At 55.3% G+C, this 12183-nt stretch overlaps 1 protein-coding gene across 3 annotated transcripts; it reads right to left on the bottom strand.

The window, feature by feature from the left end:
* Positions 1–7208: 7208 nt before the first annotated feature.
* On the bottom strand, positions 7209–9365 carry CNFN (cornifelin). 3 transcript variants are annotated; one of them, XM_047709869.1, is made up of 5 exons: positions 9317–9356; positions 8594–8778; positions 8032–8142; positions 7513–7649; positions 7209–7425 (listed from the first exon to the last, which is right to left on the bottom strand). In XM_047709869.1, the coding sequence occupies exons 2-5, from the start codon at positions 8628–8630 to the stop codon at positions 7336–7338; spliced, it is 375 nt and encodes a 124-aa protein (XP_047565825.1). In that variant the 5' UTR covers positions 8631–8778; positions 9317–9356; the 3' UTR covers positions 7209–7335. The 3 variants fall into 3 exon arrangements, with proteins under 3 accessions (XP_047565825.1, XP_047565826.1, XP_047565827.1); XM_047709870.1 differs by having other exon boundaries at positions 8594–8714; positions 9317–9355; XM_047709871.1 differs by lacking the exon at positions 8594–8778 and having other exon boundaries at positions 9317–9365.
* Positions 9366–12183: the final 2818 nt, after the last annotated feature.

Here is a 12183-nt window from a genome sequence, read left to right as displayed (position 1 = left end):
CGCTTCAAATGTCGTGAGGGATGTGTGCTTTAGGACGGACTTGTGACAGGGTAGAGGCTGTCGAAAGGTGTAAGTTACTGGAACTGACAGTGGTGAAAACATGCAGTGTCGCATACTGGGCCCTAGTCTCCGATGTCCATACTGGAGACCATAGGAAGGTCTGTGTTCAGGGAAACTCCTTCAGGCAGACACCCATTCGTGTCAGTGTCTTCCCAGGTGAGGAAAGAAGATAGAACAAGGACGGACTCTGGGCAGGGTGGAAATTGTCAGTGAAGAGCAGGCTATGGCTCTTAGGTGTCCAAATCATATATTGGCAGAGCATGACCTCTGGACATCCACACTGTCTATGTCTGTCAAAAATGCTTCAAACGTGGTGAGGGAAGTGTGCTTTTGGATGGACTCATGGCAGCATTGAGGCTGTCGAAAGGTGGAATCTATTGGAACTGACTGTGTTGAAAATATGAAGAGTTGCGTACAGGGCCACAGTCTCGAACGTCCATACCAGTGACCATAGGAAGGTTTGTGTTCAGAAAAGTTCCTGCATGTAGACACCAATTTGTGGCAGTGTCTTCCCAGGTGAGGAAGAAAAATAGAACAAGAATGGACAGTGGGCAGGTTCGATACTGTGAGTGAAGTACAGGCTATAGCTCTTAGGCGTCCAAAACATATATTGGGAGAACACGACCTGTGGTCATTCACACTGTCTACCTCTTTAAAAAACACTTCAAACGTCGTGAAGGAAGTGTGCTTTAGGACGGACTCGTGACAGGGTTGAGGCTGTCGAAAGGTGGAAGCTGTTGGAACTGAGTGTGTTGAAAACATGAATAGTCACGTACAGGGCCCTCGTCTTGGATGTCCATACCGGTGACCATAGGAAGGTCTGTGTTCAGGGAAACTCCTTCAGGTGGACGCCCATTCGTGTCAGTTTCTTCCCAGTTGAGGAAAGAAGATAGAACAAGGACGAACTCAGGCCGGGTTGGATACTGTGAGTGAAGTGCATGCTACAACTCTTAGGTGTCAAAAGCTATTTGGCTAAGCAAGACCTGTGGTCATCCACACTGTCTACCTCTGTCGAAAACGCTTCAATCGTTGGTGGGAATTGTTCCTTAGGGCGGGCTCTCGACAAGGTTGAGGCTGTCTAAAGCTGGAAGCTGTTCAAACTGACTGTATTGAAAACATGAAGTGTCACGTACAAGGCCCTAGTTTCAGAAGTCCATACTGGTGATGGTAGGAAGGTCTGTGTTCAGTTAAACTCCTTGAGGCATACAACCGTTGTTGGCAGTGTCTTACCAGTTGGGGAAAGAAGATAGAACAAGGACGGACTCTGGGCCTTTTGGATGCTGTGAGTGAAGTGCAGGCAAGGCTCTTAGGCGTCTGAAACCCATGTTGGCCGAGCACTACCTGTGGTCATCCACACATTCTAACTCTGTCAAAAATGCTTCAAACGTCGTGAGGGAAGTGAGCTTTAGGATGGACTAGAGACAGAGTTGAGGCTGTGGAAAGGTGAATGCTGATGGAACTGACTGTTGAAAACATGAAGTGTCCTGTACAGGACCCTAGTGTTGGACGTCCATACCGGTGACCATATAAATGTCTGGGTTCCATGAAACTTCTTCAGTCAGACACTCATTCGTGGCAGTGTCTTCCCAGTTGAGGAAAGAAGATAGACCAAGGAGGCTCTGGCTGACCATCTCTCTGTTGTAGCCAGTGGAGATTTCCCGTCGTCTGAATCCAGACTTGTGTCTTAGTCCTGAGAAAGTCAACTCGTTGGGAGACTGGGCTAGTGCTTCCATTCTGAACATGGTTGTTTCATTGCAAAGGCAGGGTTGGGGAGTGCACACGACTTGGGGGAGGGGCAGAGTGAGAGAATCTCTGTGGAGACTCCCCACAGAGCATGCAGCAGGACAAGGACGTTCTATCCCATCACTCATGAAACCATGACCTCAGCTGCAACCAAGAGTCAGATACTTAAGGCACAGAGCCCACCAGGTACTCCTATCTTTTTCTCTTTTTCTCTAACTAGAGGGACCCTAGAATCATTCCGTGTCTGTGTCAATGAGCCATATGCTCCCTTGAAAGAGGAGACTCCCACAGACTTCTCAGGACTGTGGTTATGTTGCAGCGCAGGGCCCCTCCCAGTTGGGTTTCAGAACAGAGCTGCAAAGACAAGGGCCAGGTGGGAACCAGTGTGCTTTATTGGAGGGATCGGAGAGGTGGTCAGTGTGACCCAGACCGAGTGCAAAGAGGACGTGAGGTTGGGGACAGGGAGGTGGTGCCACCCAGTGCTGTGTAAGGCCCCAGATAGGGTTTTGAGTTTTATTCCCAGGGCACTGGGAAGCCGCGGGACAGGTGGGTAAGGGAGGATGACAGAATTCGATGTTCCTGCTCAAAATGGGTCAGAGGGGATGAGACACGACAGTGGGCTGGACTAGGATGGTGGTGGGGAGGGGGTGGGTCAGAGACAGGTGCAGGATGTATGTGGATGTTGTGGGGGGAGGGGAATCCAGAACGACCTTGACCTTGTGGCCTGAGCTCTGGGAGGAAGGTGGGGGCCATCCATTACCATGGGGCAGCCTGGGGCTCGTGGGGTCAGAAGTCTAGCCTTAGGCTCTGAGATGCCCTGTGAGCATCATTCAGTCAGGCCCAGCCAGGGAGACAGACTGCTCTGCATATTTCAGCGGAAGGAACCCAGTGCAGGGGATTGGCTGTTCCGGTCTGCTGATCAGAGGTGGGACTGTGAGGCAGCACCAGGGACCAGCTGTCACCTTGAGACTGGAGGGACAAAGCTCGGATGGTGTCACTGACCCTAGGACCAGGGTCACCCGGCTCAGCAGGAGTCCCAGGAGGCAAAGCTGGGGATGCCACCCAGGGTGGGGTGTGTGTATGTGTGTGTGCACGTGCTTTCTTCCCAGTCGGTGCTGCCTTGAAGATGTGGGGGTTCTTCCTAGGGGTTGCTCCCTGCCCACACAGCCACCATCTTGGACTTTGGAGCTCCCGGCCGGCCCTCTTGAGGGCCACCCCCATCCTAGCCATCTTGAACTTGGGACTCCTTTTTGCAAGACTCCATCTGCCAGCTGCGTGTTTGGACCTTGTGGAGCTAGGCCCTGCCTCTTCTCTGTTGGGTACCACCTTCTATGAGGCTGAAAGAGGGAGGAGCAGTTGAAGCCGCAAATAAAGAATGTGGGGAAGGCTGGTGTCTGAGTGCTGTCTGCATGCAGGGGTGGGGGGGGTGTCTTGTTCTCTGAACAGCACCCAAGTGTGGATAAATCCAGTCGGTGTGCTTACCTTGGCCCCTCGGAGCCCCGTTGCTTGGCCTGGCTCCACTCTGTGTCTCCTAGCTGGGGTGGGAAGCTATTCTGCTCGTCCCTAGAAAGGGCGGACCTAGGGGAGGTGACCTCTAGCCTTTCCTAAGATCCCTGTAGCAGGGAGACAACAGGGAGCCCCTCCTTTCCTTAGGAGGGAAAACAGATTCCCTAGATCTGGGGTTTTGGGTTTTATTCTGGCCTCTGACAGAAGAGTGGAGGCAAACAGATGAAGATCCCACAACTCTGGATTCCTTGAATCCAAGAAGGCTCTCCCGGCCCAAACAGGGACCGTCGCAGCCACCTTCATCTCTTTGCCAGGCCCCTAGGGCAAGCCAGAGTGTGGTGCCGGCAGTGGAAATGGGCCCTCCGTCGGCCTCGTGGGGCTAGGGAGTCTGGCTGAGAGGTAAGCACCATGCCTTCCCGTTCAGCCAGCCCCCTGGGACACCGGCTGGTGGCTCCCTCTGATGGTTAGTCGAAGACGCGGCAGAGAGGAGCACTTAGGGGGTGTTTGGGTCTCCAGTGTGGTCCACGAAAATCATCGTATTTTCAGATTTATGGGCAATGGAAGGGATTTTCGGGGATGACTCTGCCCGCACAGGAGTTCTGCCCTGATGAGCTGTTGGTATTGCCTCACCTCCACGACTTGACTTTGAACTGGTATCTGCTGAGAACCCGTGCTAGGCGGTTCACTTGGCCACATTCCGGCCCAACAACCAGATGAGGGAGGTAACCGTGTGGTCCCGTTTTGCAGATGAGAAGACAGGAAAGTTCATAGACGTCATTTAGCTGTTGAATGACTGCTGCTGGGTGACTCAAATCTGAATGCCCGACCACTGGGCCCCCTCACTCCCTGAGGAGGGAAACCCCAGGGAATAAAGGAACAAGGAGGAGACAAGGTCACAGAGAAAGCAAAAGGGATGTTGCGCAGGTTCTTACTTCGCCCACCTAGCTGAGAGCTGTCCCAGCACAGAGCAGGCACTAGGAAAGGTGTTTGGAGTGACCAGTTTCTGTCGGAGATGAGGCACCATCTCCCCACCAGGCAGCTCACCAGAAGCAGGGCGTGCTGCCTCGTGGAGCCCAGGCCAGTGGCACGGTCATCCTGCACCTCCAGAAAGGAGCTAAGGTGGTTCTTCAAGACTTGCCTGCGTTACCATCAGACCTTTGGTAAGGACCCTTCCGCGCCTCCTGCCTGGGACTGTGCCTTCTGGGGCAGAGCATTTGCACTGTGACTGGGTCCTTTCCCTGGGACGCAGAGCTGCCCTCTCCAGCTCTTGTCCATACTGTGCAGCTGCCCCTGTACGGATGCCCTATAGTAACTGTCTCCCCAACCCCAGTTAGCTGGCACCTCCCCCTGCTGCCCACGTACCAGAATGCAAGAGGCTCGGGGAGTGTGAGAGAAAGCCTGAGCAGGGGAGCATGAAGGTCTGGGTTTGGGGGTCTATCTATGGCTATCAGTGCCTACCTAAGGGCTTCAGGGAAAGGAGGGGGACTACAGCACTCTGGGTAGGGAGTGTTGGATGTTTGGTGTGTCTTTTACTCTTCTCAACATCAGTGCTGGGAGGTACAGGTGTGTGCCCCCATTTTGCAGATCTGGAAACTAAGTCCCTTGCCCAGGGACTCAGGGCAGATAAACAGGTGAGCCCAGATTCTGATACAAGCCTGCCTGACAGTCCATTGCCCCCTTCCCCGATTACGTCTAAAATCATGTCCCTTCTCTGTGTCCATGTCTCCCACTTGTGATCACTCATCCCCACCTGCAGTGAGCTCAACACTGTTCGAGGTGCTGGGAATTCAGCAGTGAATGAGGTCGCTGCCCTCATGGAGCTGACAGGCCATCAGGGAGCCAGATAGTAAATAAGTAAATGATGTGGTATGTAGATATATGGCCAAAAAGGGCGATGAAAGAGGGGAAGGGGGCTCAGTACTCGCTATGGAATACAAGGTGGAAGGGAAGGCCTTTCTCTTAAGATGGCATGTGGGCAGAAGAGAAAGAATGAGCCATAGGGACATCAGAGGGAAGAAAATTCCAAGTTGAGGGAATAGCTAGTGCAAAGGCCCTGAGGTGGGAGCACAACTAGCATTTGAGAAACAACTACAAGACTCCTGTGGTTGGAGTCAGAGGGAAAAAGGAGATAAGGTCACAGGGAAAGTAGGAAGCAGATGGTGCAGGTCCTTGGGCCACAGAGAGGGCTCCGGCTTGCACTCTGCAGGAGGAGCCATGAGAAGTTTCAGAGCGCAGGAGGGATATGACCTAACTCAGGTGTTCAAAGGGGTTTTCTGTGGGAGGAAACTAAAAATGTAGAGATAGGGCAGGGAGCCCAGTGAGGAGCCATTGCATTAGTCTAGGCTAAAGAGGAGGGTGGATAGAATAAGGTGGGGGTAGCAGAGTAGGGAGAAGAGAGGTTCTGGGTATATTCTGAAAGTAGGACCAACAGAATTTGTTGACAGATCCGGGCGTTGGATAACAAAGTGACTGAGCAGCTGGGAAGATGGGGTTTGCCATTTCCTGAGAGGGGGAGCCTGGGAGGAGCAGGTTTTGGGTAGGGAATCTGGAGTTAGGTTTTATTTATTTTGAGAGAGAGTGAGAGTACTTGCGGGTTGGGGCGGTAGAGGGAGAGAGAGAATCTTAAGCAGGCTTCATGCCCAGCATGGGCCCGACACAGGGCTGGATCTCACGATCCTGAGATCATGACCTGAACCAAAATCAAGAGTCAGATGCTTAATCAGCTGAGCCTCCAGGTGTCCCTGGAGTTAGGTTTTTATATTTGAGATGTCTATTAGATATTCCAAGTGAAGATGTCACTGTTGGATACACAGATGGAGAGAGAGAGAGAATTAATAACAGCAAATAATACAAATAACATATTAGAATGTTATAATATCATTATACATAATAATATTAACAAGTTTATTAAGCTCACTCTTTGGTCTCTCCATCTGTTTCGCCTCTTGCTCACATAGTAGCTATATGACATATTAGGGATTATCCTCAGAGAGGAAACTGGCTCAGAGGCTTCTTGATTCACTAAGATAACACACAGGGGCTCCTGGGTGGCTCAGCGGGTTAAGCATCTGCCTTCGGCTCAGGTCATGATCCCAGGGTCCTGAGATGGAGCCACGCATTGCATTGTGCTCTCTGCTCAGTGGGGAGTCTGCTTCCCACCCCCCCACCGCCTGCCTCTCTGCCTACTTGTGATCTCTGTCAAATAAATAAATAAGATGTTAAAAAAAAAAAAGATAAAGCGCCTAGTAAGTGGCAAGAGTCAAGATCGGATCCTAGGTCTGCCCCATTTTGATACCAGATTTTCTAATCTGCTAGTCGCTTTTGCAGTAAAGAGAGCTGGGTGATTTTAAGGATTAGTTTTAGCTCCAGGGAGCCTTAAACCTGGCAGTTCTCTGCTTTGGAGACAAAGGACCCTCCCTCTCCCCCCCCCACCGCCGGGACCTCCCCCCCCCCCCCCCCCCCCCCCCCCCCCCCCCCCCCCCCCCGCCACCCCGCCCTGCCCCTCCAAAAAAAACTTGTTAGGGTTGTGTGTAGGCCAAGAGTCCATAGGTATTGAGTTAGTAGGGGTAGGGGAGGGGCTCTACATTGTCTTTTTTTTTTTTTTTTTTTTTAGCATTTTCTGGTTTTGCTGATTTTCAGGATTCCTGCAGAACTTCATTTGAGCAGCTTAAGGTCTTAGTGGTTTCACTTCGTTAATGAGTACACCCCCCACACACACACCGTTTAGCGAGGCAGGAGGCTTGCCACTGTCGTACACAGCAGGCTGGGGTCAAGGATCTGACTCTGGCATCCTTCCACACCTAGGCATCTTCCCTGTGTCCCCACACCCCTCACCCAAACTCCTTCTCCACCCAGATTCCTTCCCTGGGACAAAAAGAATGTGGGCGGGGTTGGTTTTCAGGTTTTTATTGTGGGTGTATTTCTGGTAGCGGGATAGGGCGGAGGGGCAGGCCCTCCCACGAGAGGGCAGAGAGGACAGAGGGGGCCGGGGCGGGACAGGTGGAAAAGGCGGCGCGGGGAGCTTCTTTACTCTCGGATCTTCAATTCCCGCGCCATCTGACAGAGGGCGCAGGGCAAACAAAAGGTGAGGGCCGCCCAGTCGTGCCCAACGGAGCCCTAGAGGGTGGGAGAGAGAGGGGTTAGGAGCCCCGCCTAGGGTCCCAGGAGGTCAGTCCCCACCCCGGCCCCGCGACTCGCACGCACCTGGATGTGATAGCGCTCCCGCATGCCCGTGCGCAGGGAGTGCAGGCCTCCGGGCAGGTAGGGCGCGCAGCAGCACTCCCCGAAGTCGTCCGAGATGCGGCAGGCGAGGCACAGGGGGGCGAAAGTGCCGCACAGACCTGGGGGCAGGCGCGGGGCAGTCAGAGCGGGTTCCACCCGGCGCCCCGGGCCGGCTTCGCCGCGGGGAGGGGCGAGGCCGATGGTCCGCGGCGCCCAGGCGAGGGTCCCGGAGGGAATGAAGGGTCACAGCGGGGGTGGTTTAGGGGCTGCGAGGTAGGGTTTGGAGGGGGAGCTCGGGCCACAACGGGGAAAGTTGAGAGTACAAGGGGGGAGGTTGAGGGTCGCCGGGGAGCTTGGAAGAGGTGAGGTCAGGATCCTAGGGAGTGTTGGAGGTGGAGGAAGGGGTGAAGGCAGAGTGTGGGAATTCAGGGTCTGAGGCAGGGAGGGGGCGTAGCGTTGGTGGGGCCGCGCCCCCTCCCAGAAGGAGCCGCCTGTACTCACAGACGGGCATGTCGTTGCAGCAGTCCGTGAGTCCCGTGTGCCAGTCACTGAGCTGGGTCTGGTAGCAGCTGCTGGCGCACTGGGGCTGACTGGTCACTGGGTAGGACATGGCTGCGAGGGTGGTGGGCCAGGGTCAGTGGGCAGCCCAACAGCCCCTCCCGGACCCCACGTCCCTGCCGCCCCTTCCTCTGCCGGGCAGTCTGGGCGGGGCCACCAGGCCGCCCACGGAGGAGACACCACTGCCCCCCCCTCCTTTCGGCCACGTTTAGGCACTGACACCCCAGTCTGTCCCCATCGCCACTGCCTCCTGCGCATCTGGTTGAGCTGTGGGTGGGGAGCTCCTGCAAGTTTGGGGAAGGGTGGGTGCCACTTCCAGGCGGGGCCGAGAGGTGCCTCCGCCGCCTCCTCCACGTCTGGGCCTGGGGTGCTGGGTTCCCGCACTTCCAGGGGCCTCTGGGGTGCAATCAGGCGCCATCTGTCTTCGAAGCCAGGGGTGCCCAGGGGAGGGAAGCTGCCAGGTTCCAGGGACTGGAAGGGTTGCTGGTTCCTCCAGTGATCCCACCTTTGCCTTTCACGTTGTCGTGCATCTCAAACTGCATCTTGCTGGCCCTGAGGAGGTGGCGGCGTTGGGGACGGCAGAAGTGGCAGCGGAGACAGTGGCTGAGTCCAAGGGCTGCGGGATACTGGGGTGGGGGCGGTGGGCAAGGAGCAGGGGCACCGGGGGCTGGGTTCTCAGGGGGAAGGGCGCTGGGGAGAAAGAGGCCAAGTCAGCCTTCCAGCTGGCAGAAACATGGAGTAGGGATGTATGGGGTGAGGGCGAGAAACTCGCCCGTCTCTGTACCGCTGCCCGACAGACCCCAGAGGACCTTCCTCATAGCAGAGGTAGAGCTGGAGACAGAGCAGGTGAAAGAGAAGGCAGAGTCAGAGACAAGGAGAGAAAGAGATCAGAGCCAGTGCCCAAAGAGATGCCACCAGTACCACTCACACCTGTCCAGTGCCTTATCTTCTCTGCAAGCCCATGTCACAGATGGAACACTGAGGCTCAGAGAGGTGAGGAGAAATGCCCCACATCCGATGGCCAAGGCCAAGGGGGTTAGTAGAGGCAGTGCTGGGCCCCAGAACTTCCAAGTTCAACCCAGCACCGCTGAGGTTGAGAAGGTGGACACGGAGGGCATTGAGAAAAACAGAAACGTCCACTGAGACAGAGAAATGCAAGGAGACAGAGAGGTCAGGGGAGCCGAGTGGGGGGAGCACAGAGCCGAGGGCCATGGGCAGATGCTCCTACCTGCAGGACAGCAATGGCAATGATGCGGACAGGTGTGGGTGAGCCGGGCACTGAGTTCTGTCTCTGGCCAGGAGCTGCTTATATTGGGGCGGGCCACTCAATCCTGGGCGGGGCTCTGGCGGAGGTGCCCAGGGAGCCCAGCCGGTCTGGCTGACCCTCTTCCCCCCAACAAGAACTTCCCCTCCCTTGCTCTCCATCTCCCCTCCCCCCTCTTCCCCTCTAGTTCTTGTGGGACCAAGGAAATCAGGGAGGGGGGAAGGGATGCAGAGCTGGGAGGGAAGACTAAAAGGGGAGCAGGCAGAGAGACAGAAGGATGGAGGAGAGAAGGCAGAAGGGAGGCCTGAGGAGTGCAGCTGGGCCACAGTTAAGAGACAGCAAGAGAGGGAAGGCAGAGAGATGGGGAGGAAATGGGGGACACAGAGACAAAAGGGGAGAGGTCCAGATGGGAGAGAGAGAGGGGATCAGAGAGATGGAGAGAGACGAAGACATAGAGAGGTGAAGAGAGAGATGCTGAGACAGCGAGGGTCAAAAATCTGGGGAGAAACAGCGAAGAGGAGCCAGATTCAGAAAAGAGACACAGAGGTGGAAAGTGGAGCAGCAGGGAGGTGGAGGAAGGAATGGGGCTGCAGGAGAGTGCAGTGGGGGTTCCCCGGCCTCCCCTGTCCCCTTCAAGGGGACTTCCCCCCCACTTCCCTAGAAGAGGGGGCACTGTTCTCCCATTCGGGGCCACCAGGCACATGGGGGGCAGTGTTTGGGAGTGACTCGTGCTGAAACCAAAGTAAATATACACAGTTCACTCCACCTTCAAACTGGGAAGGGAGGAGGCTGGGAACTGAGAAGCTGTGGCTCTGGAAGGAGGTAGATGTGGCTCAGGACTGGGGTGGGGTCAGGGGTGATAACTAACAGAGCAGATGAGGGGGGAGCGGGGCCTGGACTCCTGAGTCTGAGGGATGAGAGGCTGGCGCTTTATCTGGGCCCCTAACAGAGGAGGGGGAGGGGCTCAGATTCTGGCTGGTGGCGTAGACTCCTGGGTTAGGCTGGGCTGCTCCCCTGAGTGTGCAGGCAGGGGTCCTGGGATCTTTGCTGGGCTTCCGAGGGGTGAAAAGAGCGAGGGGCCTGGAAGCCTGAGTCACCAAAGTCTGCCCCCAACAGGCCTGGCAGGGTTGGAAGTGACTCAGTGAGGGAAGCAACATTAGAGCCGGGTGGGGTTTCCAGCACGGGTGTCACCCCAAAAATGTAGGAGGTGCTGGAAAATTGGGGTGTCACCTGCAGAAAAGGTGTCACCCCACTGGGAATGGGTATGGGTGATGGCAGGTGGTTCACCCTGTCGGCCTGGGATCCCAGCTTTTCCCTTACCTCCTAATCTATCACACAGCAGGACCCAACCCTTGGTCTCCCAGCACCACCCACATGGCTCGCTATCCTTGTCCCCAGACTGATGAGTGGCACTTGGCATTTTGCTGGTGCATGTCTGTCCCTTGGTCCAGGAGCCTGAACGTCTGGGGAACGTCTTCTACCCACTTCTGGTCTAGGGCTACCCTGTGCCCCCATCTCTGCATTGTCACCTCGCCAGCTCTGAATCTCTTTCCTGATCTCTGCCAATCTGTTTCCAAGTTGCTTGGGTTCTCTCACCCCCATCTCTGATTCTCCGTTCCCCCAAGCTGTGTGTCTCCTGCCCTCGTGCCGGGGTCTCTGCCTCCCATCCCCACATCACCATCTCCAGGCCTCCCTGTGGAGGCAGCTCCAAGGCCCCACCCCCAGCTGGATGGACCATGGGCTGCAGGTGACTCAGGGTCAGTCATCTCTGAGGACCCTAAGGCTCCCAGGATGACACCCCGACTTGTCCTCAGGTTTCCTCTCCCCACTCCGACACAGCCTGGGGCTGCAATTAGACAGAAACTCATGTAGATGAGGAAATCGGGTGGGGAAGCTGTGAGGTGGCTTGCTTAGGGGTGAGGAAGAGGGCAGGAGCAGGAAGAACTCGCACCTGGGGGTTGACCAGTGGCCATGGTGGTCTCCACGCCTGGCATCCATCCCCTCAGTAGGGTTGCCAGATAAAATATAGGATGCCCAGTTAAATGTGAATTTCAGGTAAACAATTTTTTTTTGAGATTTTTATTTCTTTCTTTGTCAGAGAGAGAGAGAGAGAGGGAGAATCAGATTGCCCGCTGAGCAGGGAGCCGGATGCAGGACTCGATCCCAGGACCCTGGGATCATGACCTGAGATGAAGGCAGACACCTAACCGACTGAGCCACCCAGGTGTCCTAACAATTTTTTTTTAGCTTAAGTATGTTCCATACCATATTTGGGATATACTTATACTAAAAAAATTATGTGTTGTTCATCTGAAATTCACCTTTAACTGGGTGTCCTGTATTTTTATCTGCTAATTCTGGAACCCTGCCTTTAAAGACAGAGGAGAGGAATCCAAGTCCTTGGCCCCTCTTTTTCCAGAACCCAGGATCACAGACCTCCAGCTCTTCCTCCTCAGAACCTGCTAGTCCAGGTCCCGATCCCCATCCTCCTGTCCCCTAGAATCCAGGATGGGGGTACCAGGAGTTCAGGCTCCCAGCCCCTTTGTCTCCAGAATCCAAGCGTCCAGGACAGGTCTGGGTCCAGTTGCCCAATGTGGGTTTCATAAGGCGGGTGGTGCCACCCCGGGCCCTCGTGGAACCAGTCAGGCAGAGCGGACAAGTGAGGTTGCCCCCTCTTCCCATCCTGAGCCTGCTACTTCCTCGAGAGCCTGCCCAATGGTGCTGGGAGCAGAGCAAGAGCTCAGTGGAGTTCTGGGTGGGACTGGGTTTGGGTGTGTTGTGTCTCTGCGTGTGGTGTGTGCGTCTCTCTCTGGGTGCTGTGTGTCTCTGTG

The sequence above is a fragment of the Lutra lutra genome, chromosome 17 (genome assembly GCF_902655055.1).
Source record: "Lutra lutra chromosome 17, mLutLut1.2, whole genome shotgun sequence".
Lineage (NCBI taxonomy): Eukaryota > Metazoa > Chordata > Mammalia > Carnivora > Mustelidae > Lutra > Lutra lutra.
Note: the sequence above shows the minus strand (reverse complement) of the source record. Positions and strands in the feature narration are given on the sequence as shown.

Bases quoted from the DNA above. Each gene is read 5' to 3' on its own strand.
- CNFN (XM_047709869.1), bottom strand. From the start codon at position 8,630: ATGCAGTTTGAGATGCACGACAACGTGAAAGGCAAAG. The intron at 7,650-8,031 runs GTGAGTACAGGC...GCCTGCCCCCAG, and splicing joins CTGCAACGACATGCCCGTCT to GTCTGTGCGGCACTTTCGCC. The intron at 7,426-7,512 runs GTGCGTGCGAGT...CCCACCCTCTAG, and splicing joins GGGAGCGCTATCACATCCAG to GGCTCCGTTGGGCACGACTG.